The sequence below is a fragment of the Manis javanica genome, chromosome 16, assembly GCF_040802235.1.
Source record: "Manis javanica isolate MJ-LG chromosome 16, MJ_LKY, whole genome shotgun sequence".
NCBI classification, from domain to species: Eukaryota; Metazoa; Chordata; class Mammalia; order Pholidota; family Manidae; genus Manis; species Manis javanica.
The window spans coordinates 843,448-871,146 of NC_133171.1; the positions used below are offsets into that span (position 1 = coordinate 843,448).

General features: G+C 36.4%; 1 protein-coding gene across 1 annotated transcript in view; it reads left to right on the forward strand.

Annotated features, from left to right (window-relative positions):
* LOC140846866 (bromodomain adjacent to zinc finger domain protein 2B-like) overlaps positions 1–27,699 on the forward strand; it is a 102,122-nt gene that overhangs the window by 21,695 nt on the left and 52,728 nt on the right. The window contains exons 2-7 of the mRNA XM_073225006.1: positions 3,196–3,329; positions 3,742–3,861; positions 18,126–18,336; positions 22,985–23,077; positions 23,193–23,254; positions 26,435–26,500. Coding sequence (XP_073081107.1) covers positions 3,805–3,861; positions 18,126–18,336; positions 22,985–23,077; positions 23,193–23,254; positions 26,435–26,500 — 489 coding nt within the window. The 5' untranslated portion in view covers positions 3,196–3,329; positions 3,742–3,804. The remainder of the gene's footprint in view (positions 1–3,195; positions 3,330–3,741; positions 3,862–18,125; positions 18,337–22,984; positions 23,078–23,192; positions 23,255–26,434; positions 26,501–27,699) is intronic.

A 27,699-nucleotide genomic window follows, 5' to 3' on the forward strand; every position in this document is an offset into this window, starting at 1 on the left:
TCCTTCCAGAGTTTGTTTCATTTCTGTGATCTCCTTTCTGGCATCTGTTACCTCCCTCCGGACTTCATCCCATTTCTCTTGTATATTTCTCTGCATCTCTGTCAGCATGTTTATGATTTTTATTTTGAATTCTTTGTCAGGAAGACTGGTTAGGTCTGTCTCCTTCTCTGGTGTCTCTGTGATCTTGTTTTGCCTATAATTTTGTCTTTTCATGGTGATAGGAGTAGTTTGCCGATGTGGGACTAGTGATGGCTGGAAGAACTTCCCTTCTTGTTTTGTGGCCTTCCTCTCCTGGGAGAATAGCGACCTCTAGTGGCTTGTGCTGGGTAGCTGCGTGCAGACAGGGCTTCTGCTTCCTGCCCGGCGCTATGGAGTTTATCTCTGCTGTTGCCATGGGCATGGCCTGGCTCTGGGTGCAGCTCCAAAGTGGTGGAGTTGTGTTGGAGTGGGAACGGCCGGGATGCTATTTATCTCTGTTAAGGGGCCTCCGTGCTCCCTGCAGCCCAAGGGATTAGAGTGCCCAGAGATCCCGGGATTCCCTACCTCTGGACTAGGTGTCCCACCCTGCCCCTTTAAAACTTCCAAAAAGCACCCGCTAAAACAAAACAACCACCACAAAAAAAAAATGGCTGCTCGTTTTCCTTTATTCTCTGGTGCCAGCCTCGCGCACCCACTCACCGGACTTGCTGCCCTGTTTTCCTAGTATTGGGGTCCCTATCCCTTTAAGACTTAAAAAAAGTGCTCTCCAAAACAAAACAACAAAAACAAAAAGTGGCTGCTTGCATTTCTTTTGTTCTCTGGCGCCGGTCTCCGATACCCACTCGCCGGTCTTGCTGCCCTGTTTCCCTAGTATTGGGGTCCCTGTCCCTTTAAGACTTCCAAAAAGCACTCACCACAACAAAACAACAACAACAAAAAGATGTGCGCTCGCTTTTCTTTTGTCCTCTGGCGTCAGCCTCCGGTTCCCGCTCACCATTCTTGCTGCCCTGTTTCCCTAGTATCCAGGGCCCCACGCATGCACTGTGTCTGCGCTCTGGTCCAGATGGCTGGGGCTGGGTTTTCAGCAGTCCTGGGCTCCTTCTCCCTCCCGCTCTGACTCCTCTCCTCCTGCCGGGAGCTGGAGGGAGGGGCGCTTGGGTCCCACGGGGCTGGGGCTTTTATCTTCTCCCCTTCGCGAGGCGCTGGGTTCTCACAGGTCTGGATGTGGTCTGGATGTTGTCCTGTGTCCTCTGGTCTCTATTTAGGAAGAGTTGTCTGTTATATTTTCATAGATATATGTGGTTTTGGGAGGAGATTCCGCTGCTCTACTCACGCCACCATCCTCTCTAGGAGCTTTTTATAACAACAGCCTCTTGCAGTCCTTTGTGTTTCTGTTGTGTCAGTTGTAGCTTTTCTTTCATTTCTGACTTGAGTTGTCTGTGTTCATTTACACATGGCCGTCCTTTTGCCTCGTCTCCATTTGTTGATGGTGGTGAACTCTAAGTAAGAAAATGGAAGAATAAAGTCTAAAGGCCCCGTTTTCTGTGTGGAAGTTCATTTCTTTGGCGAGGTTCAAGTTTCTCTAATTTGTTGGGTCCATTTGTGAACTCTGTTCTATTTCATATTTGTGTGTATTCATTTATTTTATTTTTATTTTATTCATCAGGAGAAAAGAAGTGTAATTTAGAGTGTGGCTTGACATTTAAATCAGAAGTTTCATCTAAACACACCTGCCCAATAGAAGGGTGAATGACCTGGGGAAACCTCTGGTAGTGTTTGTTCTAGACATCAACATCAAGACAGCTGGGTTTTTTAAATGGAGGGTGTCAAGCACACATTTGGTTTTGACTGGTAAAGCAGGTGATTAGAACTAGTTGAGTTTTAGGTGTTTGAAAATATTCAGGCTAATGAAGACAGGTTTACAGATCAGGATAATTCTGTAGAACGGAAATACAATTTGTTCACTTAACTAGTGCAGTTTTATAACTATCTAATATGTAAGTTGCTTGCCTCCTGAAATTGGAGTTACATGCTTGGCAAGTCTGTTATCCACTTGCAGCCAGGAGGATCCTTGTTGTTGGAGCACAGATAACAAACAGGGCAACTAAAAAGACGTGTTCTGTTATTTTTTTTCTAGAAGTTTGGTAGTTAGTTTGATGATTTTTTAATAGCAAGACAGAATCTAATTTCTCAGTCATCTTCTGGACCCATTAGGATGAAATTGCTGCTTTGGACAGTTACCATGAAGTCTCAGTCAAGGGCTGTCAAGTTCTGTTTCTTCAGTGGTTTCTATCAGGGCAGAGAAGGTGGCAGTGCTTTTGTGGTTGGGAGACTTGTTGTTTGGGGCCATTCTGATGCCAGGGTTCTGTTCACGAAGCCAAAGAATGAGCTTCATAAACACTCAAGGTAGGAGAGAAAGGTACAGGCTTTTATTTAGAGATAAAGTGAAAGGACAGAGCTCCTGGCTCACACCAGGAGGGGACAAGAGAGTCCCTGTGTATATTCATATTAAATATGTTCCTTTAATTATTGTAGCTGTGCAATTAAGCTTGAGATTTTAATGTTTGAGTTCAACTTTTTCTTTATCATTGTATAGATGAACAGGTATTCAAATGAGTTGTCAATTCCTACAATGTAGTGTGGTAAGGTTATTGTTGGGATTACTTGGGGTCTTTAAGTCAATTTGAGGAAAATGGACATCTTAGTAATGGAATTTTGATCATGGACAGTATATGTCAGTTGTTTTTTCTTTCATTGCTGTCAAAAATGTTTCACATGTTTTTCCCCAGAGATCTCCAAGTATTTTGTTGCATTTATATTTGAGCATTTGTATTTTTGCATTTTTTAGTTTTGGTGGATATAAATGATAGTGTTTCTTACATACTCCAATCATATGTTAATGGTTGACTGAAAATCAGAAATTTTTATGCTCACTTTGATCTTAAGTTTATGGTATATGTGTAAAATCCCATCTGGGCACAGAACATCAGGCTCCATTTCTGTTTGAACTTAACCATGTATTTTCACTGAATAATCATATATTGGATTTGAGCCCTTTACCAGGACTCCTAAGAAGGGGCCCAACCATCAGTAGTGGCTATGTTTGAGCTATGGGATGCTGAACCTGCCTTTTCTGGCACGCATTGAGCACGTGAGCTCCTCCTGTGCACTCTGGTACGTTTGCTAGAGTGAAGACTTGAGCTTTTGTATCTGCAGGACCCAGGAGGCTGGGCTGCAACTTTGGGATGACTTGGAGCGCAGTCCACCAGGAGGAAAATGCGTCCTGCGTGGGGTCCTGACACCTGCAGATGGGGCTTTGCCATGATTTCTTCTGGATGTTTCTGTAAGGAGTGAGTACAGAACCTGCCATTTTCTGTCAGATTCCTAAATGCTTTCTTTATTGAATTCTCATATAGCATTGTAGCATTTTTTTTTTTACGTGTGTTGCATAAAATTTCTTAGAAAGGTAAATAGGGCTGGTGTTATCTATACAATAAAACTGTTATGAAAGACCAGAATTAGATTATATAAAAGCTCCAGGGTCTGGGGCATAGTGTGTGCCCAGAAAGAATAATACTTTGTGAATTTAAAATGCTTTATGGAAGCAGATCAAGTGAGGAATGAGCCAGCTCTTAGAGCTTTGTGCCCTTGTGTGAATCATCTTTAAGGATCTGACCCTGTAGTAATTAATGTGGAATGTTCCTCATTCACTGAGTGTTTCTAAGGATTAACTTTATATTATTCTGTATAATTTTGATTCAGGATTGTTTCTGTAGAGAAATGCCACTTCAGCATCATATACAGTCATAAAATTCATTTCAAGAAATGGGACTAGCCAGTCTTCCCTGCAACCTGAGGCAAAGAGAAAAAAGTCACACCCTAGTAAGTCCCTTCACTCACCTGTATTACTTTTCCGACATTAAAGTAATTGAGATCCACTGAAAAGTGGAAGTTTAAGTACATTAAAATTCAGAACATTATTTTGAGTTCTATTTTATTGATGCCAAACCAGAATTTAGTATGCTTTAATGTCCCTAGCTTTCGAAAAGCTAACTTATCAGTATGTTAATATCCCTTGTAGCTTGTCATTTTCAAATGGGATTATCATTGTGCTTGATGATTTCTCCTGAATTATTGTTGAACATAATTTTTAAAAATTATCTTCATCCTCTAATATGTTCTTTGCCAGACCTCTGTGTGAATGCATTTGTTAAAAACATGCATAAATTAACCAAGGGAACATCTATCTATTTTGATACATGGATAGAGTGATCAAATTTCATGAATCAGGTTTAGAACAAAATACGATGATGTCTTTTCTCTCCATGCCACCTACTGGATGCTGCTTAAAACCATCTAAGGTGAAGTTGTTACCAAATGAAACAAACCTGTTTCCACTCAGTCAGCATACAGCAAAGCCAAACACTGACCTGAGCAGTGAGACCAAACCCTGACTTTGGGATGTTGTTTTTTTTAACATTGGGAAAGAAGGTGGGTGTTCCCCAAGCAAGGAGAACGGATAGCTAAAGCTTAAATCCCTGTACTCACTATTGGCTTATAAGCAAGGGCTTATAAAGGTTATGGGAAAGGGTTGCAGGATGTGTGATGAGCTTGTGGCATTGTTCTGACGGGTCCGTGGTGAGGTGACAGGGGACTGTTTGAGGAGTGTTAGCTGTCAGCCTTCTGGCTCCACTGAGGGTAGAGTCCACATGCTCATTGTCAGGAGGTGGCTCGTCTGGTGGGGCCTAAATTCCTGTAAAACAAGTCAAGGATACATGAGTCAAGAGTCTGTCTGTGGCCTTGAGGGGGAAATCAGAGTCCTGGGCCATTTTAGTTTGCTTTATCTTGGTTTGCAAACTCCCATTTTCTTTAATCTGAACGTACACATTCTGATTCCCATACTGTGGGTCATAATTGATGGACCCAGTCTTCTGTATCAGTGAGATGTCTGAGGGCCTTTATTAGACAGGGAATGCCTGCGCAGTCACAAAACATCTTTAGGACTGAAATCACCGTAACGCTTAAGAGCCAAAACATTGGCTCCTTTTTCTAAATGACATGCATTTATGGAAAACATTTTCTCAGGTTCCAAGTAGAAATCTGAAGGTACTTTACTTTTGTGTGTCTTGGTTTCTGAGATAACAGTGAGATGTTTCTAATTTCCTTCCTTTTTTAGGTGCTTCCTTCTTGTAATAATTGAAAATTCAAGTTTCTTTTTAGCATGCTCATTCCTTTACTTTTTTAGTCTATTTTGAGCTTCAGAAAAAAATGTACATAAACCTTGCTTTAGCTTTACATTCCTCTAATATACTTTCTACCTAATGTTCTTTCTTGGTTAGCTAGACGACAGGCATTCTAATAAGCATGAGGAATTACATATTGTCCTGGTTTTTCACTAGAGCTGTTTTTTAACCATTTGCTTATGATTCAGATGATCATCTCATCATGATCAATTGCATTAAATTTGAGAGTCTATCTGTGCCAGCGTGCTTCTGAGTTTAGCACTGTGGTGTGTATTTTATGTGTTACAAATCCTGAGGAAGTTTTCTTAATTACTTAAGGAATCTAAAATTTTCTGGACTATTAACAGGGGTTTTGTTTTAGTTTCTCATAACTATTGTATAGAATCTTTATTTTACAAGGGTGTCCATGTCTGTTAAACCTATAGCATGCTGTAGGTTTTACTTCTTCTGAATTGTTTTCATGGAGGAAGCCTGACACAGATTCACACACAGGGGAAGTATGTGTACATTCAGGGGATTGTCTGCTGGAATTGTGGACAGTTTCTGACCATGGAATTCAGATGCTTTTTACCAAAGCTTCTATTAATTCTCTTAATGGTTAATTTTCTATGACACTGGAATAATTAAAATTCTCTTAAATATTTAAAGAGTGTATGTATTATATCTCACAGTGTAAAATTTCAAGTATACATATTTGTACTAAAGCCAGAAATATTTTCAATTTACTGTTTTTAATTTTCAAATTCATAAAGTATATCCGTGTGCCTTATTAAAGTTTTACATTCATACAACTACTTCCAAATTTGTATCCTCTCATTGTTTTTTTAAAAACGAGTGAACTAATAATCATGCTGCTTGATTAAATTGTCAGTTTTCAGGAGAGTCTTAAAATTGTCAGGAGACACCTAAAATTTATTTCCAGTACTCAAAATATCATTCCACAGTGCTAATTTGTATACAATTTAATAATGATTTTGTATCAAGATTTGGATTCAGCTTAGTGTATATTCTTTGATATTCCATATATTAACTTGTGAGTCATGTTAACCTGTGTCAAAGTTCACCAATAACATGTAGTCCCCTACGGCAGCACAGGGGATGGTCTCTTCATCACATAGCCCACATACCTCTGCACCATGAATTCCCCGCAAGGTCACGTTGCTCCTTCCTGCCGCTTACCCGGTAATTTGTCCTATGAGCATCCCACCCCAACAGAGCCGGAGTGGTAATTCTCTCTCTCCAGTCCCCTCTTCATGTTGCTGGGTCATATCTGCAGGGACAGACTCAGAGCAGCACCACGCAAGAAGCAAAATGACAGCTGAGACCCCAGCTTCCGTTCTCCATCAGCCTCATGGAGAGGACTGGATGCAGTAGTTTGGGGGCACCATGGGCCTTAATGGGAGGAGCGGTGGTAAGACGGAATGCCTGTGGCCCTGTCCTGTGCCCTGTGGCAAGGGTTAGAGAGTTTTCATAGTAGCCAGGTGAGGAAAGGCATCATGATAGAAAAAGGGGTTTAGTTTCCCCAGGCTCCACAAATTATCCATCACACTGAAGGTACAGTAACAATACAATACTCATGTACTGCCTTCTAAATGTTCAGTTTCTTACAAGGTTGATTAGCTTTAGCTTTACACCTTGGTTCATCTGGGGTAAATCAAGGTCTTCATCTGTAACATTTTGTGGTCAGATTGGCTTAATGCATAGTATGAACACAGTCATTTAGAAGAGTGTTTTCAGATAACTTCAGACTTGCAGAAAACCTGCAATATCCCTGATATTCCTTCATTCAGATTTTCCAGTGGTCACTGCACCACTACATTTGCACCATCATAGAAAATTGTCCACTGTATTTTTCCAATTAGAGGCACAATTTACCACAGAAATACTACATGACCCACATTAGGAAATCAAAATTGTTGATAATTCTTACCCGCACACAAGATTTAAATATCAGAAAGTGCATCAACTATGAGAAAAATATGTCTGCATTCTGGTCCTTAGACTTTGTCATTTTCGTGACCTCAGTTGGGTTAGAGTCCGAAGTTCTCTAACATCATTATGTGCAGGCCCAAGAGTCCTTGTCTTCTTGGCCTTAGAGGGGAAGCTTTCAATGTTTCACTGCCGAGTATAATGTTAACTATAGGTTTGTTGTATATGGACATTATCATGCTGAGGTTGTTCCTTCTCTGCTGTTTTTTGCAGGTTTTGGTGGTAAAAGTATATTGTATTTTGTAGTATGCTTATTCTGACTCTACTGAGATGATGTGATTTTTTTCATTTACTTCTGCTAATCTCATGATTTGCATATTGAACCATCCTTGCCTCCTTGGGATAAGTGTCAGCTGGTCATGTGGGAAATCCTTTAATGTGACCTTGAATTTGGTTTGCTAATATTTTTAGAAAATGCTCATCTATTTTATTATTTTTTTTTTTATTAAGGTATCATCAATATATAGTCTTAAGAATGTTTCACATGAGCAACAGTGTGGTTACTACATTCCCCCTTATTATGAAGTCCACAACACATACCCCTTTACAGGCACTGTGCATCAGCATAGTAAGAATTTTGCATCTATTTTCAATAAGAATATTGGTCTGCAGTCGTGTTTTTTCATTGCATCCTAATCTGGATTGATATCAGGGTAGTGGTGGCCTCATAGAGTGAGCTTGGAAGTGTTCTGTACTCTTCAGTTTTTTGGAAGATTTTGAGAAGGATTGACATTAATTCTTTAAGAGTTTGGTAGAATTCTCCAGTGAAGCTCTCCAATTACTGGAATCTCTTGTACAGCAAGTGTTCTCTGTCTTTTTTTTTATTCATTTATTCTTTCATCAAATATTTATTTTATTTTGGTATCATTAATATACAATCACATGAGCAACATTGTGCTTACTAGATTCCCCCCATTATCACGTCCATACCACATACCACATTACAGTCACTGTCCATCAGTGTACTAAGATGCTGTAGAGTCACTACTTCTCTTCTCTGTGCTATACTGCCTTCCTCGTTTCCCCGACTATGTTATGGGTGCTAATCGTAATGCCCATTATTCCCCTTCTCCCTACCTTCCCACCAACTCTCGCCAGTCCCTTTCCCTTTGGTAATCATTAGTCCAGTCTTGGGTTCTGTGAGTCTGCTGCTGTTATGTTCCTTCAATTTTTGCTTGGTTGTTAACACTGCACAGATGAGTGAAATCATTTGGTACTGTCTTTCTCCACCTGGCTTATGTCACTTAACATAATACCCTCTAGCTCCATCCGTGTTGTTGCAAATGGTGGGATTTGCTTCTTTCTTATAGTTGAATAGTATTCTATTGTGTATATGTACCACCTCTTCATTCATCTACTGATGGACACTTAGGTTGCTTCCATTTCTTGGCTATTGTAAATAGTGCTGCAATAAACACAGGGGGGAGTTGCATATGTCTTTTTGAATCTGAGAATTTGTTTTCTTTGTGTAAATTCCTAGGAGTGGAATTCCCAGGTTACATGGTATCTCTATTTTGAGTGTTTTGAGGAACCTCCAATACTACTGTCCACAATGGTTGAACTAATTTACATTCCCACCAGCAGTGTAGGACTGTTCCTCTTTCTCCCCATCCTTGCCAGCATTTGTTGTTCCTAATCTTTTGATGTTGGCCATTGTAACTGGTATGAGGTGAATACTTTATTGTGGTTTTAATTTGTATTTCCCTGATGATTAGCACTGTGGAGCATCTTTTCATGTGCCTGATTGCCATCTGAATTTCTTCTTTGGAGAAGTGTCTGTTCATGTCTTCTGCCTATTTTTTAAAAGGATTATTTGCTTTTTGGGTGTTGAGGTGTGTGAGTCATGTATTTTGGATGTTAACCCTGTGTCGGATATGTCATTTGCAAATATATTCTCCCATACTGTAGGATGCATTTTAGTTCTGCTGATGGTATCCTTTGCTGTACAGAAGCTTTTTAACATGATGTAGTCCCATTTGTTCATTTTTCATTTTGTTTCCCTTGCCTGAGAAGATGAGTTCAGGAAAAAATTGCTCATGTTTATATTCAAGAGATTTTTGCCTGTTTTCTTCATAAGAGTTTTATGGTTTCATGACTTACATTCAGGTCTTTGATCCATTTTGAGTTTGCTTTTGTGTATGGGATTAGACAACAATCCAGATTCATTCTCTTGCAGGTAGCTGTCCAGTTTTGCCAACACCAGTTGTTGAAGAGGCTGTCATTTCCACATTGTGTATCCATGGCTCCTTAATTTTATATTAATTGACCATATATGCTTGGGTTAATATCTGGGTTCTCTAGTCTCTTCCATTGGTCTATGGGTCTGTTCTTGTGCCAGTACCAAATTGTCTTAATTACTGTGGCTTTGTAGTAGAGTTTGACGTCGGGGAGCATGATCCCCCCAACCCTCCACTTTATTCTTCGTTCTCAGGATTGCTTTGGCTATTTGGGTTCTCTATGGTTCCATACAAATTTTAAAACTATTTGCTGTGGTTCATTGAAGAATGCTGTTGGTATTTTGATAGGGATTGCATTGAATCTGTAGATTGCTTTAGGCAAGATGGCCGTTTTGACAGTATTAGTTCTTCCTATCCATGAGCACAGGATGTGTTTCCATTTATTGGTATCTTCTTTAATTTCTCTCATGAGTGTCTTGTAGTTTTCAGAGTATGTGTCTTTTACTTCTTGGTTAGGTTTATTCGTAGGTATTTTATTCTTTTTGATGTATATGTGAATGGAATTATTTTCCTGATTTCTATTTCTGCTCATTTATCGTTAGTGTATAGGAATGCAAGAGATTTCTGTGTATTGGTTTTGTCTCCTGCAACTTTGCTGAATTCAGATATTAGATCCAGCAGTTTTGAAGTGGATTATTTAGGGCTTTTTATGTACAATATCATGTCATCTGCAAACAGTTTAACTTCTTCCTTACCTATCTGGATGCCCTTTATTTCTTTGTGTTGTCTAATTGCTGTGGCAAGGACCTCCATAACTATGTTGAATAAAAGTGAGAAGAGTGGGAATTCTTGTCTTGTTCCCAATCTTAAAAGGAAAGGCTTTCAGCTTCTCGCTGTTAAGTATGATATTGGCCGTGGGTTTGTAATATATGGCCTTTATTATGTTGAGGTACTTGCCCTCTATACCCATTTTGTTGAGAGTTGATATCATGAATGGATGTTGAATTTTGTCGAATGCTTTTTCAATGTCCATGGAGATGATCATGTGGTTTTTGTCCTCCTTTTTGTTGATGGATTTTCTCATATTGTACCCTCCTTGAATCCCTGGAATAAATGCTACTTGGTCATGGTAGATGATCGTTTTGATAATATTTTTGAATTCGGTTTGCTAATATTTTGTTGAGTATTTTTGCATCTATGTTCATCAGGGATATTGGTGTTTGATTTTCTTTTTTTGTGATGCCTTTCCCTGGTTTTGGTATTAGAGTGATGCTGGTATCATAGAATGAGTTTGGAAGTGTTCCCTCCTCTTCTATTTTTTGGAAAACTAAGGAGGATGGGTGTTAGGTCTTCTCTAAATGTTTCATTAAATTCAGCAGTTTAGGCATCTGATCTGGGGGTTTTGTTCTTTAGGTAGTTTTTTGATTACCAGTTCAGTTTCATTGCTGGTAATTGGTCTGTTCAGATTTTCTGTTTTTCTTGAGTCACTCTTGGAAGGTTGTATTTTTCTAGAAAGTTGTCCATTTTTTCTAGGTTTTCCATTTTGTTAGCATGTAATTTTTCATAGTATTCTATCATCATTCTTTGTATTTCTGTGGTGCCCATAGTGATTCTTCCTTTATCATTTCTGATTCTGCCTACTTGTGTAGACTCCTTTTTTTCTTGTTAAGTCTGGCTAGGGACTTATCTATTTTGTTTATTTTCTCTAAGAAACAGCTCCCACTTCCATTGATTCTTTCTATTGTTTTATCCTCGATTTTATGTATTTGTGCTCTAATCTTATGTCCCTCCTTCTGCTGACTTTGGCCCTCATTTTTTCTACTTTTTCTAGTTTCACTGTGAGTTTAGACTGTTTATATGGGATTGTCCCTCTTTTCTGAGGTAGGCCTGTGTTGCAGTATACTTCCCTCTTAGGACGGCCTTTGCTGAGTCCCACAGAGAGTGTCAGAACAGACTCCTGTAAGTGTCTGGCCAGCTAGGCTGAGGGACGGCAAGAAAAATGGCACCCCACAGCCCCTCTTCCCCTGGATACATCTCCAGGATATCCCATCCCTCTGACACACATCCCAGTGTTAATCAATAGATCACATATAATTTAGGTGCTTTGCAAACTGCTGGGTCTCAGATGGGTCATCAGCACACCCACCCTCCAGGAACAGAGGCCAGGCCTCCGTGAGTCCTCTGGCTGTCCCAGAGTTAAGTGCACTGATCCTCAAAGCCAGATGGCTCGTCTTCCCGGGGCGGCCCTGGTGTAGGCTTCATCCCCTCACCCCCCATGCCTGCTCCCTCTCATTCATGGAGAGTGGGGCAGGACAGGAGATGGGGCTGACCACAGCTCTGCCCTTTTATCCTTCTCAGTGTGGCCTCTTCTCGTCATAAGCTATGGAAGTTCTGTTTTGTCTTTAGGTTATTTCCAGAGTGGGTCATATTGCATGTAGTTTCCTAGGTGTATACATGACAAGAGGTGATCCCAGGGATTTTCTGCTCTACCGTCTTCTCAGAATCCCCTCTGAAGACTACTTTTCTAGGCCTTAATTCCCTCATCTGCAATGTGAAGAATATATATAGATTTATTAGCAGACCTTTAAGATCAATTCTCTTTTAGGTATGATATTCCAAAAGTCTTTTTTTAAACTAATTACCAGGAAATAAAGGATTCTGGAAGTACACTTACAAATAGAAAGGTGGTTTTTTTTAAACATAGAAGGTAACTTTGTTTTATTTGAGGTATAGTTAAATTTACTGAAAATTGTTTAGCCAGAAATAATTTGGTAAATGATCAGTTCACTGAATGACTAACAGACCTAAAACCGTCAGACCAGATACCTTAATCCAGGTTTAAAACATTCACCACAGGTATTTCAGGCAAGGCCTAGAATAGGTACAGTTCCCAATTCTGAAAAATGTAAGTTCATTCATTCATTTATAAAACATTGATCAGTCAGGAAGTACTAGGCATCCCAAATATTAATGTGAGAAATTGACAGTTGCCTAGAACTGCAGATCTGTGAGGAAATACTTGAAGGAAAGGTTTGGTGATACTAAAAGTTAAAGAACAAAACAACAGCAAAAAAAAAATCTCAGTAAGTTGGCAAATCATTCAGTGAAAGCTGACTTTTGGTGGATTGGATTTCCTCATTTACTTATTTACTGCTTTCCCCCCCATTAAACCATCCTGAAGTATATAAACTCAAACAAAAATGGGAGCAACAAAAGGAACATAAAGACAGCGATGATATAAAAGCACAAGTGAGACTTGAGCACACGTCCTACTAAGACCTGAACACGGGCCGGTGGACAGGGGACTCCGGCTGTCAGTGAGACAGGAAGTCCAGTTACTTAGACAGCTCAGTGTCCAGAAGGCACAGTGAACACAGACCAGGTGCTCATGAGACGTTCAGCTATACTTGGGAGTATCATTTATGAAGAGTAATAGGAGTGTTGAAATAGAAAGTCATATTTAAATAAAATTTCATAATCTTAAAAAAATTCTGAATAATGGAAACATTCTAAAATCAATTCATTTGAGGTAATTTTTTTAATCTTGGAATACTTGAAAGCAATAAATTTATTTGCCATTTTCCTCAAGTATTTCTCCATGTTCTATCTTAACTTCGTTCAGGAAGAAAACTTTACTACTCTTTCCCTTTTCCATGTTACTGAGAGGCCACTTGAGACCTGCCTGGTCTCCAGTCGGGCTTCTCTCCCTCACATGCAGGCAGTCCTCTCCAAGAAAAGAGCCTCATTATTTACCTGCTTTTCTAGCTCTAATTCTCAGGCCCTAATTCAGACCATCTTTATTTTGTTAAGTGGACATTTGAGACAACTTTCTGTCCCGACCTCTGCATCCTTTTTCAGACTCATCACATACTCAAGGTGAGGTTCTGGGATCGCCTGAGTCAGAGTGACCTGAGTCTGAGGTCCCAGTTAGAGATGCTTGTCCTTTGAGGAGAGGACGCTCTCCAACTTAAACGCTGTAGAGAATGTGCCTGTATAGAGTAGGTGACTCAAGTGTCTTAAGTAGCGGAAACTGTCTTTATGATGACGCACTACAGCCTAATAGTATACTGGTATGTGTTACAGTGTAGAGTGAATTTTACTCATTTACTATGATTATTTCATTCAGTCTGAAAAACATAAACCTTTTTTTTTTCTTCTCTCTCACCATAGTATTTATAGAAATGAATGTGTTACTGCTAATGATTTAAATTAGTAACTGTAGAAGAACTATAATGGTATAAAAGGCTTGATCTGTCCCCATCTCTATCTTCATAGTCATCTTTTTTCTCTTTATCCTGTTTCTTTTAAATCTTAAGAAAGATTATTTTCAGGAACCATTTATTATCTTAGTCTTAGAAATTAAAAAAAGAATAAATTCCTTTTCATGTATAATTTCTGAATGATGAAAAAGCATAGGAATCAAATGATATAAATTGTATTTGCTTTTTCTAAGGAAAAGTTTACTGAGAAAAATACTTCTTTTTTTCGTCACCCACAATTGTTTTGAGTGTTCAGTGAATTAAACTTTTAATACAAACTTGAGATTTTCCTAACAATCCAGTTCTCATTTTAAGAAATCCTGGAGTCAGAGGATAGCCGGTTACATGAAACACCGTTAGAAAGTTTTATTTATAAATGCCAAAAGCAAAATGTAATTGATGTCATTTGTCAGGTGAATTTTGGGCATCCACATAATCTGTTCCTTTTTGGACACAGGTATATTTTCCTAACTGAGTAAAATATAACTATTAAATATTATAACTGGATTTAAAAAAAAGATTAATTGATTGAACCCTTGAAATTCAATCAAAAGCTCCCCATGCTGGTGAATATAAAGCTGTTCTGCTGGCTTCCTTCTTAGAATTTTATGGTGTAAAAATGCAGTTAGTACAACTGCTGATCCTACTGACTTAATTTGAAATCTCAGCAAAAATTCTGTCCTCAGAATTAATATTTAAAATGGGAATTACTGAAAACATTTAGTATAGATAATTTTTTGACATGTAGACACGGAGTATATGCATTGGTTGTTTCCGTAACCCTGCCATAGCGTCATCTTGACTGTGCTTTCATGCCTGAATATTGTGATCAGTGTCAAGTATAAAAATGTCTTTGTAATAGCAGTGAAGTACATGTAGTGGCTAAGACCCCAGGTTTTAGAGAGAGACAGTCCTGGGTTCAAATCACACATTTCTGTTCCTTATTGCCAGTGTACCTCAGGAAATGATTTAACCTCACTGGGCCTGTGATTCCCTCAATGGTAATATAGGGACAGTAAAACCCACCTTCCTAGGTAAAATGATTATGAAGATTAAAGTAAGCAGTGCATTCAAAATGCCTCTGACAAAGCACGGTGCTTGGACTGTGGGGTGTAACTGTCATCCATGATGGGGGCAAGAGCAGTGCTTGTGTCCATGGCACCCACTGTGTGAGGTCATAATAGGCCATGATTCTGAGCCTGGCACCACAGCATAAAGGGCAGTCAGGACTGCTGGCTCTGGCTGCAGAAGTGCCCAGAGTGGTTGAGGTTGAATCCTGCTTTGATATTCTTTGAAGGAATAAGAAACATTTAAAAATTTTTCTTAACCTTCACAGCAAAGGAATTATCTGTCAAAAAAGAAGTATAAGGTAATGTAAAATTGTTTTAGAAAGGTTATTTTGAAAGGATGCTTTTCCTATGTCTGGACATACTACTTTGGACTCTAAATAAGGTCATGTAACAGTGTATTTGATTTGATTGCCTTAGAGAGGACAACCAGCTCTTGATTATTACCTATGCACTAAGCAGGCTTGTTCCTGTAATACACTAGCCTTATGCTGGTGTCTGTTTCCATAAAGCTTTTTTTTTCTTTTCTCTCACCATAGTATTTATAGAAGTGAATGTGTTACTGAAAGATTTAAATTAGTAACTGTAGAATGGAGAATTATAATGTTATAAAAGGCTTGCTCTGTCACCATCTCTATCTTCTTAGTCATCTTTTTCCCTTTATCCTGTTTCTTTTAAATCTTAAAGATTATTTTCAGGAACCATTTACTATCTTAGTCTTAGAAATTAAAAAAAGAATAAACTCCTTTTTATGCATGATTTCTGAATGATGAAAAAGCATAGGAATCAAATGATATAAATTGTATTTGCTTTTTCTAAGGAAAAGTTTACTGAGAAAAATACTTCTTTTCGTCACCCACAATTGTTTTGAGTGTTCAGTGAATTAAACTTTTAATACAACCTTGAGATTTACTTAACAATCAGTTCTCATTTTATGAAATCCTGGAGTTAGAAGATGGCCCAATACATGAAACGCCCTTAGAAAGTTTTATTTATAGATGCCAAAAGCAAAATGTAAATGATGTCATTTGTCAGGTGAATTTTGGACATCAACATAACCTGTTCCTTTTTGAACACAGGTATATTTTCCTAACTGAGTAAAATATAACTATTAAATACTATAACTGGATTTTAAAAAAAGATTAATTGATTGAACCCTTGAAATTCAATCAAAAGCTCTCCATGCTGGTGAACATAAAGCTGTTCTGCTGGCTTCCTTCTTAGAGTTTTATGGTGTAAAAATGCAGTTAGTACAACTGCTGATCCTACTGGCTTCATTTGAAATCTCAGCAAAAATTCTGTCCTCAGAATTAATATTTAAAATGGGAATTACTGAAAACATTTAGTATAGATAATTTTTTGACATGTAGACACGGAGTATATGCTTTGGTTGTTTCCGTAACCCTGCCATAGCGTCATCTTGACTGTGCTTTCATGCCTGAATATTGTGATCAGTGTCAAGTATGAAAATGTCTTTGTAATAGCAGTGAAGTACATGTAGTGGCTAAGACCCCAGGTTTTAGAGAGAGACAGTCCTGGGTTCAAATCACACATTTCTGTTCCTTATTGCCAGTGTACCTCAGGAAATGATTTAACCTCACTGGGCCTGTGATTCCCTCAATGGTAATATAGGGACAGTAAAACCCACCTTCCTAGGTAAAATGATTATGAAGATTAAAGTAAGCAGTGCATTCAAAATGCCTCTGACAAAGCACGGTGCTTGGACTGTGGGGTGTAACTGTCATCCATGATGGGGGCAAGAGCAGTGCTTGTGTCCATGGCACCCACCGTGTGAGGTCATAATAGGCCATGATTCTGAGCCTGGCACCACAGCATAAAGGGCAGTCAGGACTGCTGGCTCTGGCTGCAGAAGTGCCCAGAGTGGTTGAGGTTGAATCCTGCTTTGATATTCTTTGAAGGAATAAGAAACATTTAAAAATTTTTCTTTACCTTCACAGCAAAGGAATTCTCTGTCAAAAAAGAAGTATAAGGTAATCTAAAATTGTTTTAGAAAGGTTATTTTGAAAGGATGCTTTTCCTATGTCTGGACATACTACTTTGGACTCTAAATAAGGTCATGTAACAGTGTATTTGATTTGATTGCCTTACGTAGGACAACCAGCTCTTGATCATTACCTATGCACTAAGCAGGCTTATTCCTGTAATACACTAGCCTTATGCTGGTGTATGTGTTGCCATGAGGAGACTTAAAGTGGGAAATCTGAAATATCACAAAAGTAGACAAAATAATGTACATCATGTACCTATCATCAGCTTTAGAATTTATCATATGAACAATATTGTTTTACATATATTCCCATCTACTCCTTCTCTTCCATAATTTGATGAAGCAAATCTTAGATGACGTACTTCATCTGTAAGTGTATCTAAAAGATAAGAATTGTTGTTTCCTACAAAAGTATCAGAATACCAAGAATACCATTATCATAATTTAAAATGATAATTTCTTGATATCATCAAATATCAGACATTGTTAAAATTTTCATTGTTTAAATTCTTAACTGTCAGAATTTCCTGGACAGTTTGTCTATTTGAATGAAAATCTAGGTAAGATCCAAACATTAGGCATGTTTGATACATCCCTTAAGGGCCCTTTAATCTTCCCACAGTGTTTTCACTTCTTGAAATTTATTTGTTGAATAAACTAGGTAATTTGTGGGATTTCCTTCAGACTGGATTTTGCCGTGTAGGTTAATATACACAGCCAATGAATTTTCCCCGTTGTTAAGTTATAGTGATTTAATCTAGAGGCTTAATCATTTCCAGGTTTGTTTTTTTTGGGAGGGGGAGGATTAGTTTATAGGTGATGAAGTGAACCTCCATCAAGAGGCTGTCGGTCCAGTTGTCTCCCTTTTTTGGTGATTGGCAACCATTCAAATGTAATGCTTAGGTCCAGTAATTCATCAGATATTGCAAAATGCTAATAGTCTGACTCTTACTTTCCTTCTTGATTTTATGAGCTGTGTTTTTTCTGTAAAGAGAATCTTCTGTTTGTTATTTGGATAGCTTCATGTTTGGTTGACCTGATGCTCCTGAGAGCAATCCACAGAGGTGTCATCACTCAACTGATCTTTCCAAATACCTGCCAACTTGACCGTCATTATGGTTCAGAAATGGTGATTAAGATATATGTCTTTATATGTTTATAGGTACAGGTATATATCTGTCAGTGTATTTAAAGTTGAAATCATTAAAGTAAGAATACCAAATATATACCAAAAGCCATGAACAATTATAAATGTAACTTGAATTAGAAACTAAAATTTCTAAAGGTTACAACAGCTTTATAAAAATTAATATGTGCAGGTTTACCTAGAATTTTCTGACATATTGATCACTTGTGTTTATTTTGTTCATAATATTTTATTTCTATAAAATGTTCATTAAAAGGGTATGCAGTGGTGTCCTTTGAAAGAAGAGGATGCAATTCCCCGTGTGAGGGCAATGGACGCTCATGGAGGAAGACCACCGGATCCAGAGGGAGAGCGACCAGGAGAGGGTACCAGCGTGAGCCAGTGCAGCGGTCGGCCTCCTGATGTGGGCAGTGCTGAATCTGTAGGTAACACAGATGCCAAATTGCTAAGACAACTGCAAGCTCAAGGTAGGGAACATGCATCCATCACTGTAAGAACTGTACTAAAATGTGTTCATTATTTCTACATGTATTTGACATAGGAATGATTGATAACTACTCTCAGTTTCTAAAAGGTAGGTAATTGTGTTCAAATAAAATGAGAAATAAGGAGTCCCACTGATAACTGGGGTTCTTTGATTTAATAAGCGCCTTTCAAGAGTCATACTCGTAAACACATCATACCCTGTGTGTTTAGAATTACAAAGGTAGGTGATGAACTTTTCAGGCTGGAAACTCATTTGAACAGCTCCCAATTCCTTGTGGTTTTACAAGGGAGTAACTCCAAAATATGTGGATCTGTGGAGTAAATTTTCAGTCAGAGAACTTCAATTAGTGGTAAGTTTAGTTTGGGTTCTTCTGTAGCCTGGACATATAACATTTATTTTCAAAATGCCCAACTAATAAACTTAGATCAAAAAGTATCTTAAGATCACTAGAGAGTATCATTTATCAAGTACATGCTCAAAGTAACCTCAAATGTGTTCATGATTCAAAATTATCATGAATTATCAACTTGAAGTTCCCATGCTATGTCTCACACACAGAATGCTGACTAAAATAAAATAGTTCTGCTATGAAGTTTGAATTAAGTAGTTACAACTGTGAAGCCTCTTAAGGCTGTCTCAATATATATCAATGTGTTCATGTCTTATATTCATAAGCATATATATATAAATGTATATCAATACATGCTTGTATCATAAACATAATATCAATAAAGGTTTACTAATAAAAACTGACTTAAAAGACTTACAGGATTTTACTACTCATAGTTTTATTTTTGGGAGGGAAAGCTTGACTGACTTCTATTTATTGTATACACCATTATAATACTGACTTCTCTATAGCTCTGTTTTCATTATAAAACAAGTATGCATGATAAAAGCTCATAGAATATAATGCTTTAAAATAAGACATTGACTCTCACTGACTTCAAAATAAAAGACACTCACAAGTTGGATCATAATTAACAGATTTTTGGTAGTCTATCCAGAAGTGTGTACATACAGTCACTGACACACATTCAAACGCATACTTATGTGTACACATGCATATGTGATGTTCATATATGTATATGTTCTTTTTGATTTCTAAAATAAATGAACTGACTGGTGTATATACCATTCAGCTTTGTTTTTTTCCACTTAATTTTTCTTGAGCATCTTTCTATACAGCACTTAAAAATCAACCTTACACTTCCAGTGGCTGAATAGTCGGTGAGGCAAGGTATGGCTCTACCACACTTCCCTTACTCAGTCTCCTTTGGTGAGTGTTTCAGCTGCTTCCTCACCTTTGCTGTCGCAAACAATGCTGCAATAAAAACATTACACATATCTTCATGCTTTGACAGGTATGGCTATCCACAGTATAAAATTTTAGAGATAGAATCTCTACTCCAAGGGTATGTGCATTTTCAATTTTGGTAGAAAGCAGGCAAATATTGTCTCCAAAGAGGTTGTTCCAATTCATACTTCCACCAGTGGCATATAAGTTAACTGCCTGGCCTGTAACTTAATGTCCTGTAAGTTTTTCTCTCCTTTAGTATGTTAATTTAGTACTTTTTGTGTTATTTCATTGGGTTACTATTAAGACTTTAATCTCTCCTAAATAGTTACTAGAGAAGGTTTAAAAAATGTTAATATATGAAGATATATACATACATGATGAATTTTTAAAATTAGTATTGTCAATAAACCACTGACTTTTCTGAAGAATGTATAATAGTGGGAAGTGTGCATTTTTTACATAAAATAGAAAAGCTTGAAATTAACTGATAAGCAAAGCAAGGGATTTTCACACCTGTTTTGCATGTCTATCACAAGTACCATTCATACTTAGTATTCAAAATGGCAACTTCATATTTGCAAAATTAACTAAATTTTATTTTAACAAAATAGAAGGTAATTACTGAACTTTTGCCCAGTGCTTTCTCCCCTTTTAGATTTCAGATTGGTTTGTATTCTATGATGTAGCTCTCCCTTGTATTATATTGCATTTTGTAAATTGTTACCTTTGACCTATGTACATGTTTTTTCTCAACATGTATATAAATATTAAAAAGTCAATGTAAGTAATGTTATTAATATTTACAAGTATGTTTGGTATAATATGCATGTTCTTTCTTGGGAAGGAAAGAAAGTAGAAATGAGTCACCTTATCACCCCTTTTATTCTAAAAGACTTCTACATTAACACTTTGGGGTGTTGTCAGTGCAGATTCTAGAAGTTTCTGTCATATTTTATTATCCTAGTTGGACTCATCTAGGCTTATAAAACGACTTAATTTGAAGGAAGGTCTAGAACAATAAAATAAATGTGGATTTTGAATGTGAAATGAGAGCTCTGTATCTTCTCAGAGAATATAGATAAGAATCTGACAGTTTGAATATAAAAAAGACTTTCAAACTGTATAAACAAACTAGCTTGTTAATTGACCAATACTGTTAATATCTGAAATGCTCTAATATATCTAATAATATACCAGTCAATTTTATTGATCATAGAATCTGGAATGCCATTGGTGTACAATGCTTCATTGTTTTAAGATAGGCCACTGCAGAAGGAAAGGGCTGCCAATTGTTAGATACATGCTGGTTTAGACATATTTCAACACTTTATTTCAAAAATAAACTTTTCTTTTTGATATTTAAGAAAGTAATCTCCTAAACCATAAAAGATATTTGTCAAGTTCACATTTCAAAAGTTAGTCATAACAGATAATATTCAACAATCATAAACCAAATAAATGAGATGTTGGTAGTAGCTTATTCCTCAGAGCCTGGGTGAAGTTTCAGTGCCTCTTAACTTCTCGTACTTCCTCCATAGTGTGCGTGATTTTTTAACCTATTTTTCCCATCTTCTCTAACTCCTCATAATAAAAAATTTTAAGCTATATGAATTTTTAATGTCTTATGAAAATTATGTCTTCCTTGCTAAAGTGAAAAGATAGCGAGTTGAACTTCTTAGTGTTTTTCTGTTCCAAGGGTTTAAAAATAAAAGTTAACTGTGCACCTGTGTAGAGTTTGAAATTGCTGATATATTCACACACAAATACACACCATATACATTACAGAGTTTCTCAGCTGTCACAGAACATATGGTTAAGTCCTTTTTAAAATCTCAAGGCATTTAAATTTTCTTAAAGATTTTTAGGACTAGTAGCATATATAGACCTGGAGTCAGAAAGATGTGGGTTTATATCTTGGCTCTGCAATTTAACCTCTGTGAGCCTTAGTTATTTCATTTGTAACCTGGGTGTAATGTTGCATATCCTATAAGGTTGTTATGAAGATTAAACAAGATCATGTAAATTTAATATGGCAGTTCAATAAATGGTGGAAATTATTAGTAGAGTTCAAGTGATTCGGGTTTTAGTCAAGTATATTCATTACTAGTGAGAATATAATATATAGGTTTCTTAAAACTCTTCATCTGTTACAAAATTTAAAGCAATATCTAATGTTAAGTACTTTAGAGTGATTCTGTAAGTGATATTATGATAGACCACTTTTATAGTTAGAAGTATTCTGACCAAGTTTGCCAGCAGAAGAAAGCATGACATTACAAGCTTTCTGTATCAGTCACCTATTGCCACAGTAATGCTAGGAAACAAGCACCCGCAAAACCTCAATGGTGAACAATGCCACGTGGTAATTGGTTAGGCTGATAGAGTCCACTGGAGGTAAGGTAGGCAGCTCTACTGATCTTACCTGGCTTTGTTCACGTGTGTGGAGTCAGCTCACTTCCTGTGTTCCAGCCTCTGGCAGCGTAGCCTTAACATGTCCTGATAATAAAGGTCAAGACAGCAGAGTGGAACTACACTTGGACTAGTACAGAGTACACTCTCAAACTTACACTTGCAGTCACAGCTGCTAACATCCTGTTAGCCAAAGATCACATGTGTGAAGTTAGTATCAAGGGACAAGACAGTAAATTTCACTTCTTGATGAAAGGACCTGCAAAGTCACATTTGCAAGTAACATGGATAAAGGGGGGAACAATGAAGAATTGGGGCCACTAATTATGTAGATCTCTCCCAGTTTTATACATTTGTCCTTAAAAATAATGAGAACTAGATCGTCCTTAAACCTTGTTGATATTCTGTATTATTTTTATGTAGATTTAAGTCCCTCTGTTTCATAAATGAAATTATCACTGGATTCAGAAACTTTACCATTTTTATAGCTGAGTGAAATACTATGTTTGGTGGGGGGGGCTTTGTATTCTATTTTGAGTTCTTTTGCTTTATTGTTATTTTTAAGACTGAAGCTAAATCATTCTTTTTACATATTAGCAGCTACTTTCCTCCTAAACAGGGATTATGTGAAATGTGAAAAAAAACGTACTTAAATTAGCTTCTATGATGAGGATTAAGAGAAGCATCCTTTTTGTGTGCTTCTGGGTATGGGGCTGTATGTGATGAAAAACTTGGGCACTTTCTAAAGGAAGTAAGCATGGTACTTTCTGCCACACCATTTTTCTACCTGGTATCTAACTTTAAACAATTTTCTTAAAAAGTATGTCCTTTATCATGATGCCATTCACATAGTTAACTGTTTTTAGGTTAACAGTTAAGTAAAATTGTTAAAAGTATTCCTTCAAATTTTGTGTTTCAGAAAAAGCCCGACAAGCTGCACAAATAAGGCTTTTGAGAAAACTCCAAAAGCAGGAACAGGCTCGCATTGCCAAAGAAGCTAAAAAACAACAAGGTGAGTGAGTTAAACGAAAACATAAACTTGAAGAGTGAGTACTGGGGAGTTCACAGGAGGCTTCTCTTCTTTGTTCCTTTTCTGACGATACCTGTGTTTTGGCTTTTCATCATAGCAATAATGGCTGCTGAGGAGAAGCGACAGCAAAAAGAGCAGATAAAGATTATGAAACAACAGGTATGTTCATGCACTGAACTGGTTTTATAACAGGTGATACTTTGGGAGTCGATTTACTTATGTGTATATGTACATTATTCTTATTTGATTTATGAAATAACTTTCATACTTGTTATATATCTTATTTAGAGAGTTGTCACCTACCTTTATTTAAAATTCACCTCTATTTTAAACCAAGTCTCTAAAGAAATGATACTAAACAATACAATTATGTAAGTACTTTTAGTATCCTGATAGACTGAATATAAATTAACATCTTGAAGAACTTTGAAGATTTGGTCCCATTGCTTCTGAATGATTAAAAATTATCCCCCGAAAATGAGAAAGCATTATTTTCGCATATCCAGTGTTTATCCAGTGCTCTCCTCTGTGTAGTTTTTAAAATTAAATATAGATAGATGAAATAATTTTTTAATTCTTACAGATAAAGCCTACATGGGAATATACTCAACTTCCTCTAAGATGAGAATGTGTAAACTACTCTCCTATCTCCACATACTCATCTATTAAAGCAAAAAGGAAATGGGGGGGAGTACTATTCTTTTAAAAATTTTAAACTGCAAGTAGTTATTTCTGAGTCAGTTGTTATATAGACAAGCTGCTAAATAATGGCTTGGTTTGTTTGTGATGTGGTTATCTCTAAAAATGTAATGAATACATTTATTTAAATACTTTCAGTATTGACTAAAGTAGTATGATTAGAGTTGAAGTAGAATTGAGAGAGAATTTAGAATTTGTAGTCACGCATGCAGGTCATTTGTAAAGTTAAATGTCGGCTTTCCTATTTAATAATTTATGACCTTAGATGAATTAGTTAACCTCTCAGCCTTGATTTCCTCCACTGTAAAAGAAAAACAATTGTATTATGTGAACATTGAATGAATGTAAAGTGCCTACCACAGTGACTGGCACAAAGCAATGCTTGCTTTCTAAAAGATAGATATAAAACATCAAAACATTTGGTATACTCTCTTACTGTAATTTAATGTAAACTTGAATTCTTTGTTAATTGTAACTGCTAAAGACACTGTAAGGTTGACTTTAAAATATATAGTGTGATGAATATATTTATTAAAATACTGTAAATACTTACTGCCTACTACAGTATATGTGAAAATAAGTTCATTTGAAGCTGAAATACTGTTGTTTCTGTTACAGTTTTTAATAGTTTATCCTATTTCCAAATGGCTTGAGACCAGTTGTATCCCATTAGCATTTCAAATTAGGCTTTGTGTGACCTAAGCCTACATAGTGTGCTACTCATCAAAAAAAAAATTGATTTTCCAAGGTTCCAGGAGCAGTAATACAAGTGAAGTGATATTAGACGTTGATCAAGATGCTTGTCTGAGACTAGTCTTAGATTACCATTTGACTTACTCCTAATTGCCAGCAAAGTAAATTAAAGTCGTGCAGAGTCTATTTTAAAGTTTGAAGTAGATCTAGAATAAAATAATTAAAATAATAGCATGTGTTTCTCATCCTCGAGATTATTTTTTCTACCTAGTAGGCCAGAAATACCACCTGACAGTCCTCCAGGCAGTTTTCCGGAAGTGTCCAGAGGCATTATTACGAAGCAGGAGCAGAGGCAGTGGGAACTGACCAGGGCTCTGCACTCACTGTTTGACTATAGGCAAAATATTTATTTTCTAGGAGCTTCAATTTTCTCTTAGGTGAAAAGAAGATAATTTCAACTCCTGTATTGTTATTTTTTTAAATGAATCAATTAGCTACTTTATATAAAATGCCCAGTTCATTGGATGGATACTCAGTATTATAAGGTGAACACATATTGTAATAATTTATAAATAATGTTTATTTCTGATATTCCTAATGAAAGTACTGCCAATGTACATCTATATAAATCACTCAGAAGAAAACAAAGCTCTACACTGGGTGAGTTAAGTCCAAGGTTCTATACCTATTTCTCTGCTTAAGAGAATAATGAATGACTTTTGTTGACTTGATTAAAGATTAAATTCAGAGTATACTTAGGTCTCAAGTTCTAATCTAAATAAATATTTCAAATGTGGATCAAGTGCAGCCTTCTCTAAGTCTTGGAAATAAAACAAAAAATACCCTTGTATTTTTAGTTTTGGTGAGCTATAATCAAAACCCAGGATCACAATCAGCAAAATCATAGAATGTGATCAGTCTTCTAAAATCACAACAGAAATTACAGAAATCTCATTATCCTGCAGTGAATCCCTACAGGGGATCAATAACATCAATGCAAAAAAAGAAATAAAAATGTATTAAAGTATAGCTTCAAAAGGTACAACTAGCATCTGGAAATAGGGGTGGGTATAGTAATATACAGTAGTATAAAATGTGTTGGCTCTGAAAATTCGTGGATAGCTGCAATTTACAAGTAGGGCAATTTAGGTGTATTTTTTTAAAACTATCCTCATCAGTGCCAATTTGGGACTTTCAAAGGGATTTATGAATATAAAATTGTTAATGATGTGCTTATAGCATATGCAGTGACTTTTTAAAATGAAAATGTAACATTATCAAAATGTAGATTGCTGAATTCAAACAATAACTACTACATTACATTTAGATAATGTGAGCACCACTTATAAGTTATTAGAAATTATTTCTGCATTTGGCTTACTGTAGTTATTGAAAGTAATGTCATTTATCATGTTACGGCAATTGTTAACACTTCGTACAATCGTGATGTACTGTGAACTTTTTTAAGCATTTTTAATTTAATTGTGACAGTGAGAAAAAGAGCAAGTGCCTCACCTGTTTTATGCAAGAGTAGTTGTTTTTTTTCATGTTCATGCAATGAGTGACAGTAACTCAGTATTAGCCTTAGGTGTCCTGATTTAGACTGTTTTATCCTACTTGTCTGTCGAATATTTATTTCCGAATGAGTATTACTTGTACTTGCAAAGATTTATAAAGGCTTGAGTTTAATCAGCTTGGTTTATGTTGTTTGTATATGCTTATTTAGCATTTGTATTTTAAAATTGTTTTGAGACATTTTTATAAAGTCATACCAATTTAAGACAGGTGGCACATATATAATGTTAAAGTAAATAATTAAAATTTATATCCAGCATGGGCACCCTTTGGTAAATCTGTACTTATATCTTTAATTATTTGATTCCACTTAAATACCTTCCACCTAGATATTTAGTTTATTATCTTCAATTGTCATAATTTTTCCTACAGGAAAGAATTAGGAGAATACAACAAATCAGAATGGAAAAAGAACGTCGAGCCCAGCAAATTCTAGAGGTAGAATTCTTAAATTTGATATGATTAAAGTAATACAGTCATGTATTTTAAAGTCTGCAAAATGAAAATTTTATCAGTATGTTCTCACTCATACACATTAACATGTCCATCACAAATTATCTGTAAACATAATGCGTAGAATAAGGACCTTCCTGAACCTTACTACGCAAGTTTATCTAATCCTAATAGTAAAAATCCAGGAAATAAGTAAAGGAAAAAAAAAGAAAGGGGAAACCTCTCAATAGCCAATATAGTCATAAAGATCATATGCTAAAACTCGTGCTCTCTACTTTTCAAAATGTCATTAAGTCTTATAGTCAGATACCTGCTTTTCATTTAGAAATGAAACATTCAAAAGTAGAAGTAAATGTTCAATGTGGAAACAGTTTAACCAGGTCTGTTTTCTGAGTTCTGACAGAACTGGGCTGACAGAATAGGGCTCAAGGACATGCTGGCAACAGCAAAAGGAATAGCTAAAAGACAGCAAGGGAAAATAGGAAAAACAGAAACTCCAAAGCCTAGCAACATCTGTAATCTGGTAGTTAAATAGGAAGCAATTTTCAACACCTTAACAGCCAAAAGGCATTTCTGTTATCAAACTGTGTAGTATAGTAACTGATGTGAAGAATAACTACCCAAGTCCTCAAGAAAAAGCGAGATTATGTTAACTGTACTGTGTCTAAGCTGTATGTGTATATGTCTCAAAATTATGCAAAGTACTTTTGTCCAAAATAAACTTTTTAATGTTGAGAATTATTATAACCCAAACCCTTAACTGTTGAGGAAACTGTTGCCATAAAAATTGGCTTATTCCCTGAGGAATGTGGTTAACTGAGGTTTTCACAGTTACAGGTTTTTTCCTTCTAAAAACATATACACATATTCCCTTTCCCATTTCAAATTAATTTTAAAACCCTCCAAATTGAAAATATTATAGTACATTAGCAATTACTACTAGATAATTATGAAGCTACTAGTTAATGACTTTAAGATTATTGATATTCAGAATGTGCTTCATTAAATGTTATGTTTCCACTATATTAGGGAAAAAAACCTTGAATTTAACCACAGTAGGTTAAATCAGGTTTAATGTTTCATTTAAGTTATTTAAGTAATGGATTTATCTCAAATTTTAAGTATTACAAAAGAAACTTCAAATAAAGTAGACGTGCATTTTTAAATGTTAGTTATTTGTCCTT